The sequence below is a fragment of the Cimex lectularius genome, unplaced genomic scaffold (genome assembly GCF_000648675.2).
Source record: "Cimex lectularius strain Harlan isolate CLEC.00 unplaced genomic scaffold, Clec_2.1 scaffold201, whole genome shotgun sequence".
Taxonomy (NCBI): Eukaryota; Metazoa; Arthropoda; class Insecta; order Hemiptera; family Cimicidae; genus Cimex; species Cimex lectularius.
The window spans coordinates 674,566-683,918 of NW_019392805.1; the positions used below are offsets into that span (position 1 = coordinate 674,566).

A 9,353-nucleotide genomic window follows, 5' to 3' on the forward strand; every position below is an offset into this window, starting at 1 on the left:
TAGATCTCACGATATTCTAACATTCTAGTCATCACATTTTTTCATGAGAAAAAAAATTGAGAACAAATGTATATAACCGGAATCGGAGGGAAAAGTAGTTATTATTAAAATGTTAAAAATTTGTAAATAATGCAAGTAATGTACGTACCTATGATGATATCCTGCGCTAAAATCTCAACGAATCCCGGCTAAAAAGGTATTGAAGACGACAACAAACGCGTGCTATAAACAAACTGATCAATTGTAACACAGATTATGCTAATATCACCGGTTCATAAAATCCGCGGACTAATTTCAAAACAACGGGCCTCGATCTTGTTTCCCCTCCTTTCTTTTACAAAAATGCAATATAACCGTGAAAGTCAACAGCGGATTTCATTGAATGGACCTTGACATCGTTCATGGACGATGTACTTCTTTGAGATGGTGTTTCGACATTACCCGTTACGCCCGGGGAGAGAGTTAAAAAAAGATCCGCCATGGAATGGCAGTAGGCAACAGATCTATTCTCTCAGAGCTTTCTACATAGCTTTGGACCGGGTTGGTTGAACCGTCCGGTTCAACGGTGTCTGAAGGGTCACAAACATTTGCCATAAAATTTTAGCAACAATTGATTCAAATATGTCCTTTTGAGGTCTGCAGGGTGAAAAATCTGTAGCTTGGTTCGTGTCCGGTGTTTTGGACTGTCTCGCTGGCTTCGTTTGACGGGTCTCGGTTGTTCTTCATTTGGTTTCCTATTGTTCCTGATTTTTATGGGAAATTTAGATTAAATTGACGTATACGTTCTTGCAAGCGATATGGAAATCCCTACTGTGGATTCCGCCTCGAGTATGAATTATTATGGTGATAGGGGTGTCTGGCTGCCACCAGTGCCGCGGTTCCGGCTGGATAGTTATCTCCTGCCTGGTTTTGACGATGAGCTCGCCTGTCTGCTATAGACATAGTCATGTACACATCCTAGCCAGATTCACCAGGTTCACAATCTCCAACCGACTCAGCATCAGCTACATCATGGCCGTCGAACGGTAAGTGACCCATCGACAAATCCGACAAAGTGCCGGGTCTCGATTATAATTTTGTCACTTAAACGACAAAACATGACATAGTCCTAAAATTATTATTTAACTTAGCCCTAAAGCTTAACCAAAAACATTGCTATTTAACCATTAATTAAATAGTTATGCTTATTTCTTCGAACCATACGATTTTTATTTTTGCCTCCAGATTATAATGATGCTATAGATAAGTCAAATAGATATCCAAGGTTAAGATTAGATTACCCCTGTTTTTCCTATTAAAACGTGGAGGGGTTTAGGATTCATAACGCGAGGTCAGGCGATAGCTCACAGGAATATACTAATATTTTAATTTCCCATGGGAGTGCCAATTTTACCGAATCGATGAAGAGTGTAAAAAGGGTATAGAAAAAGACCGAAAACCGGTTTATCCAGTTATACAAGAAGAACTGAAGTCGGCCAAGGAAACGTACCAATTAAAATAATAAAAGTTTAAAATTTAACAAAATTCTGTAAATGTCGGCAGTTGCAAAATAAACAACCCACAAAGCAGGAGAAAAAATGCCAGAAAAACAAAAATATCAACTGACAATCCAGGAACTGCATCTACGTTAAATCGGTCTTCTTTATTTTAAAATAATTTCTCTGTTATATTTTAAACACAGATTTCATTGAGTTATCTTAAATTTGATCCTAAGCAGTTAAGATTTATTATTTATCCATCTGTTATTAACATCAATTATGGCTTTAATCGATTCACCCCACGGAATTTTAATTACATGGCCCTGGGCCAAACTGAGAAAAGAAAACATGGTAAAGAGTAAGAAATAGAAGAAATGTAAAGAGAAATAGTTCATTATCAGGGATGATGATCCTCCATGTTGAAGTAAGGCGGATGATGATAATGACAAGGGAATGCCAGGAAGAAGCTATTGCCAAAGCATCACCACAAAACACTACAACCTTCTGGCTTATTGTGCTTTTCCTAGTTCCTTAGGTCAGTTCAAGTCGATCCTTCTTTTAAGAAGTAGAAGGTTATTTTACTATCACTGCAATTCTCTTGCCTGGTCTTTTTAGTACTAGGACTCAACTGAGCAGTTATTCGAATATGATATGATTGGCAGTCTCTACCTCCTAATGCATAACCTACAATGGGTGTTTTCTCAGATATTAGTGACCTGTTTATATCCCTATCACTACCGTGAGTTTTACCCGGTTTAACTTTAGCACACTTTTGGTGAGGGTTCTTTAATCAAGTGTTTACTGGGTCAGACATTTTTCCTTTTGTTTGTTTGTGGACCCATTCTGAAATGTAGGAGTCTACGTTCTTGTTATTCCCATTATAGATTTCTAACGCGCCCCTAACTATAACCTTAGCCTGACCTAACTTAACCCTTTCCTGACCATAACCTTAACCTGACCTAACCCGTCCCTAACCTTAGCGTTAACCGTACATAATTCGTCTCTAACCATAACCCTAACCTCAACCTCACCTAACTCCTCTGAAACCATAACCCTAACCTAACCATTTCCCAAACATAACGCTAACTTAACCTAACACGTCTGATCCTATTGACCTTGACTCGACCTAACCCGATTGACTGTCATTGCTACATTTTTCCTGGGTCTTCTTGGTATTCTTGGTTATGTCTCCATTAAGCGGTTGCTTCGCATTCGAAGATAATATGGATGTCAGCTTCTTTCTTCTCAGGACATATCTTACAAATGGGTGTTTTCCGAGATGCTAGTGACCGGTATAGAACCCTATCATTCTTACCTCCTTAACCCCTGTTCTCCTTTACACTGACAACTGTTGCAACGTGTGCCAGTTTTAATGAGGTTCCTTTAATCATGGGTTTACTATGTGGCCACATCTGGAGTACGTTCACTTTTTGTTATCCCAATTGTAAGTTCTAGGCTTATCGAGGTCTTGCAGATCCTCTTCTGGCCTTCATGTGTGCTTTTTCATTACCCAGAACTTTTTTGTGTCCTGGCACCCAATCGTCGGGTTGTTATGTTTCCCCAAGTTTTGGAAATTTTCGACTGACCCGAGAATTTTGGATCTGGCAATTTTATGTGTTAATGCGATATCATTTAAATTGGTTAGGGTCCAAGCAGAGACCTCACGTTAACATTTGTTATTTTTGTTTAATATTCTCGTAATTTTCTCTTCAGGCCTGCCTTACTGGTATACATTGTGGCAAGATTTCTATATTTTTTTACTTGTAACTTCATAGAAGGAACTTCCTTTATTTATTTCAAGTAAATTATTCTCAGGGGACACCAGTCCCAGAATAAAGTTATTTTTCTTCCTCTTCTTAAAATTTGAACGATGAGGTCTGCGAACATGCTCGACCATGGCAATTTTAGCACCGCCGAAGACGACTCGACAGCCAAAAACCATAAGAAATCGGCAGACCTCAAGCCAAAAGACTGCAACGATTGCTGAATACCAAGTCCTCTTCCTAGTACCGTCATCATGTAACAAAAAAGGAATAAAAAGGGGTAAATCTAAGATTTCAATTTGAACGATGAGAACTGCGAACATGCTCCACTTAGACAATTTTCGCGCAGACCGCTCGACAGCCAAAAACCATAAGGAATGGGCAGACCGCAAGTCAAAAGACAACAGTATTTGCCGAATATCGTGTCTTATTCCTAGTCTGGTGACCACCGATTGACAAGTTATCCACTAGGTGTAACCTGTTTCAAAAGTGGTCTCGCCTTCCACGCTGCAGCCAAATGAACTTGCAGCAGCTTTGTATATAAGCAGTGGCTCAGACTCGTCGACGAGTTCTCAACTCGCACTAATGAAGCCCTTCTCACGCTACCGAATCTCGCTGCATCAACATCCTGCTCATCGAAATAAGCCCAATTTCAGGGCTGCCAAAAGCACCCCTGTCACAAAGCAGTGACTCGGGTCATTGGCAAGTTACTGGCCCACAGAAGAGTAACTTTGACTTCTTTAAACTCTAAATTAATTAATCTTTCTTTTTAATACTTGTGCAAAAGAATCGTAATTTATGACAATGTAAAAGTTAGGAACACCCGGGGCTTGTTTATCGTCTGACCGGCGGCAAAAGTAAAAAAAAAAAAAAAAAGATAAAAAAAGACCAAGTGTTCAGCAATTTTCAGAGATAATTCGAGGCAGGTATAAAACTGTCTCTCAGAAAAAAATATGAGACCAGTCTCACCAGATATCAACAAGTGGTCGCCGTCGATCAAAGTTCTCGATCGACAATCGATCAAAGACTGTGGCTTTTTTAAGACGTCCACGCCATTCTTCGATCGTTTAAATTTATATTTTTTTATTATCTGGCAGGGAATTTCGAAGTTTTCGTCTGAATGTCGGAACTTCGGCGGTATTTGCGGGAAAAGACTTTTTTTTATGTTCGATTCGTGTCGATGAATCGTCTCGATGCCAGGCCCGAGCCAGGTAGAAATCCGCTCCAAAATAAAAATAAGTTCGCCTTTTAATTACAGTGTTCTTACGTTAGCCGGATTTTTCTACGTTCAATTCTCAAAGGCGTTTCTTTTATAAAATACGAATAGGACTTGAATTTTTTTATTAGAGTCACGCTGGGCTTTTGCGAATTTTCTCGATGTTTTCTTGAAGGAAGGGCTCGCCTCGTAAAGTTATATTTTGAATCCGTAATCTCTTTCCTGTTCTTTCACGCCTTAACAGATAAACCCGTGCCCCCGTCTTTCGATAAAAACCAGATCGTCGTCGATCCTACCAGTTAATTCCGTTCTCTAGTCGCCAGCAGTCTGTGCCTTTAAAAATTAAAAAAAACACAAATTTTGCTTATTTTTTTGTATGTATCACATTTGAGCGGATAAGTGCAGAATGTCGGCCGAAGAAGGAAAAGTCCTCTCGGGGACTGCTGTTTCTAAGTGAGTATGGAAAAAGTTCATTGAAAAATCCCCATTTCCCTCTTAACACCAATTCATTAAAATCTCTCGTTTTACATATCACCTATATTTAGCTGGTTGTTTCAAAACCTTTGAATAATTTTTTCATCTGAACTTAGCTTGTATATGTACACAAATTTGTTATATTTACAAAGCTCTCCATCATTTTAATTCTCAATTATAATTTACCTTATCCCACTCTGTGAGAGGTTTTTCAAAGTTCTTTCAAACAGTTTGAAAAAAGAAACCTGTCAAAGAAAGAGGAATGAGAAAAACATGATTATAATTTTATTATTAATACATTGTAGTCTTCGCAGTATTGGATAAATAAATAAAAAATAATAATAATAACCTAAAGCTATTAGAACTGATGAAAACACTTCATGAACCCTTTACAAAAAGTGTAATCTGAAGTTTGTGAGGACAAAAAAACCACCCAGTGATTTTCCCTCACACACTTTCTATTATACCTTCAAATGAACCCATTTCAATTTAACCCTTTTTTAATTTCAAATGTACCTTTTTTAACTTCAAATGAACCCTATATTATTTTTAATTAACTTTTTTAACTTCAGTAAAATTCTTTTTAATTTTTTAATTAACTTTTTAATTTAAAATGAACGTTTTCTTGCTTCAATGGAACTCTTTTTAATTTTTAATTAACCATTTTTGATTTCAAATGTACCTTTTTTAACTTCAAATGAACCCTTTTCAATTTTCAATTAACTTTTTAATTTAAAATGAACTTTTTTTTTTAGTTCAATGAAATTCTTTTTAATTTTTAATTAACTTTTTAATTTAAAATGAACGTTTTTTTGCTTCAATGGAACCCCCTTTAATCTTTAATTAACCATTTTTGTTTTCAAATGTACCTTTTTTTAACTTTATATGAACACTTCAATTTTTAATTGACCATTTTTAATTTAAAATGAAACTTTTATCACTTCAAATGAATCCTTTTTAATCTTATTTAACCGTTTTTAATTTAAAATGAACCTTTTTAACTTCAAATGAACCCTTTTTAATTTAAAATGAACCTTTTTTAAAATTTAAAATGTCTTTTAAATTTAAAGTGAACCCTTTTTCATTTCAAATGAACCTTTTTCCAACAAATTAACCCTTTTTAATTTTAAATGCCTTTTTTAAACTTCAAATTAACCTTTTTTAAATTAAAATGTACCTTTTTTACTTCAAATGAACACTGTGTAATTTAAAATGAACCCCTTTTTACTTAAAATTAACCCTTTTTAATTTCACATTGATCCTTCCTTTAAAACAGTAAATAAATTTAAAAAATTTAATTACAATGAAAATTAAAAGTGATAAATAATTATATGTAAAAACAAAAATGATTTTTCTATAATTAAGTCAAGATTAAAAAAAAAAGATATCTTATATTAAAAAAACTATATGAACATTACAATTAATTAAGGTTTTAAGTTGAGATAAAAAAAGTCAGTGTCACGAGCGGGATTCGAACCCACGATCTTCGGCTAGATACGCCGCTGCTCTACCACTTTAGGTATCGTGACTTCGATCCACTCAGACACTAACTTCCCATCTCAACCCCATCTTTTGAATTTTTCACTCCTTTTTGCCATTTTTCAATTATTGGAATTATATGAACATTGATTAGTTAATTAAAGTATAAAACAATAATATTAAAATGAAAAATTTGCATCCCTTTTTTTAATCCTTTATGTTAATCATGTTATTTAGAATTGAATATTTATTATTACAAAAATGTACAACAACATCAATAATAACAGAACAAAACAAAAGTACAAATTATGGGCACATTTGCACCTGCTCTCAAAAGATCTTTAAGAAATTAAACATGAGCGATCAATTTAGTAGGTATCAATTAAAATGATAAATAAATAAATTGGTTCTTGGATGAAGAAGTTTTAGATTTCGTTCTTCCAAAAAACAATGTTCAGAATTTTTTTGCAAATGATGAGAGCGGTTGCTCCAAATTAAAAACCTTTCAAATGTTTGAATTCAGCATCAACAACCCGTTCAAAAATGTGCATTATGAGGATCTCACCAATTGAAATAGTCAACCACAAATCCATGTACTGGATATTACAAAACTTTTTAACTCATCGGGAAGGGACAGAATATAAATTCATCCTGTTTATTACGGTTTTGTTAAGAATTTTTTTTTTACCGTTATGATATTCAAGAATAATTCTTTATTTTAATATTGAAATGTATATGATTTGTAATTTTAATTGTAATTACTGGTTTACTGCTTAAAAAAGGGATAATTTGAAATTAAAAAAGGGTTACTTTGAAGTTAAAAAAGGTTAATTTGTCAGAAAAAATGTATATCTAGTTTATATAAATACTACAATAGAAATGGAATAACATTCAATAATTTAAGTGTTAAACCTCTCCAATAAATCACTTTTACATTTGGAACCTCAAAGAATTTATATCTTTAAATATTTCACGTTTTTACACCAATTATTCAAAGGAAATGAGTCAAAAATGAACCTTAAATTAAGTAATATAACTTCGCAAAACACCCTAGAAATTGATCTTTAAGTATTTCACTTTAGTACGCCAAGCTGAGATCCTAGTGATAGAACTCTGTGCACAAGAAGTACTCAAAAAGGGAGTGAAAGGAGCACAGATGAGCTTTAGACACACTGAAATCATAGATCTACGCATCTTGGGAAAACGCAGTCATGGTGGTAGACACGAGGAGATTGAATGCTGACAAACTAGCAGCAGATGCAGCCCAGTGTTACCCTAAAAGGAAAACTGAACTAGATGGAGAAAGAAATTACGGCACACTAGAAGATTCAGCAGGTGCAAAACGGTCAAAGTTCTTCAATATTTCAACCAGAAAACAAAAATCTACCTCTCAGTAGGCCTATTAAGGAAAACAATATGCCATTATACTGGCCATACCTGAAAAAAAAAACAAAAAAATTGAGCCTGCCATGAGACATCAGAGACATAACTGCAAAGTCCAAAAATGGTACAGCCATTTCGGATGGGCCTGAGAATAATGCACTTTCCGGGATTCAGATGTAAAGAAGGATCTGTTCTACAATAGATCTTTTAGGGTCACTAGTGATCCCAGGGGGAAAAAAATGTCATAAACTGTTCCCTTTAGTCAGCCAAATATTTTTAAGCCAATATAGAATTACCATTATTAGCATTTCACCACATTCAATGTGTATAATTGCTATATATTTTTTTTTTACAGTGAAATTCAGGAATCGTTGAAAGTAAGAGTGAAGGAAATCGCTAACAGGATTCCAGGTTACAAACCTGGCTTGGCTATCGTGCAAGTAGGAGGAAGGGAAGATTCGAACGTCTACATCAGAATGAAAATTAAATCGGCTGAAGAAATCGGCATTTCAGCGCAGCATGTTAAATTGCCCAACACTACCACACAAATTGAAGTAAAGTGTTTCAATTTATTATCATTCTATTATTTAAAATGATCTTTTGGGGTGGGGTTAACTTAACCTAGCTGTTGATGATGCTAAAGGAGTTGACGATTCACTTAAATTTGTATTGTAATAATAATAAACATCTTTTTATAGCTTTTAAACAAGCTGAAGGCATTAAACAATGACCCAATGATACACGGCATCATAGTCCAAATGCCCCTCGATTCAGTCAACAAAATTGATAGCCATCTTGTTACGGATGCGGTCTCACCTGACAAGGATGTTGATGGGTTTGTTCTAATTATACATCTAGTTACACTACATCAGTAATATGTAATTTTTTTAACTTTTCAGTTTAAACACTATTAATGAAGGAAGGGTTGCTGTTGGCGATATGAGCGGTTTTATACCCTGTACACCCAACGGTGTTATGGAATTGATCAAAAGGTATTAAATATGAAATTAATCCTGTCATTAAAATTATTACATTATGTAATAATTACCAGGAGTGACATCTCGATAGCCGGAAGTAACGCAGTGGTCTTAGGGAGAAGTAAAATTGTTGGAACTCCTGTTTCAGAACTTTTGAAATGGGCTAATGCCACAGTTACAGTTTGCCACTCAAGAACAAAAAATCTTCCTGAACAGGTAATGCTTAAAACGGAATCTTTTAACATTTTGCATGATCATTTTTAATTATTGGGGGTGCACATGGGTTAGGTAAGGTTATGATACAATGTCTTTATGAAAATATGAGAAAATATGCAATTTCATTATTATTTCTATTGACTTATAAGAACTGCTGTCAAAAATTAAATAATTTAAGTGTTTTGAGATATGTTGGTTGTCAATTTTTTTTTACTGTTCTCAAGTTGTCTCCATCCCAAATAAGTACCCAGTCTGGCACTTTGGAATCCCTCAAAGTTCAAGCAGCTGCGCTTCTCTCTCTCTCTCTCTCTCTCTGCTCTCTCTCTCTCTCTCTCTCTCTCTCTCTCTTTCTCTTTCTCTTTCTCTC

The 9,353-nt window shown here is 34.9% G+C and overlaps 1 protein-coding gene across 1 annotated transcript in view; it reads left to right on the forward strand.

Moving 5' to 3' along the window:
* Positions 1–4,567: 4,567 nt before the first annotated feature.
* Positions 4,568–9,353, forward strand: part of LOC106671085 (C-1-tetrahydrofolate synthase, cytoplasmic) — a 12,961-nt gene continuing 8,175 nt past the window's right edge. The window contains exons 1-5 of the mRNA XM_014401891.2: positions 4,568–4,910; positions 8,149–8,347; positions 8,492–8,628; positions 8,693–8,785; positions 8,845–8,986. Coding sequence (XP_014257377.1) covers positions 4,864–4,910; positions 8,149–8,347; positions 8,492–8,628; positions 8,693–8,785; positions 8,845–8,986 — 618 coding nt within the window. The 5' untranslated portion in view covers positions 4,568–4,863. The remainder of the gene's footprint in view (positions 4,911–8,148; positions 8,348–8,491; positions 8,629–8,692; positions 8,786–8,844; positions 8,987–9,353) is intronic.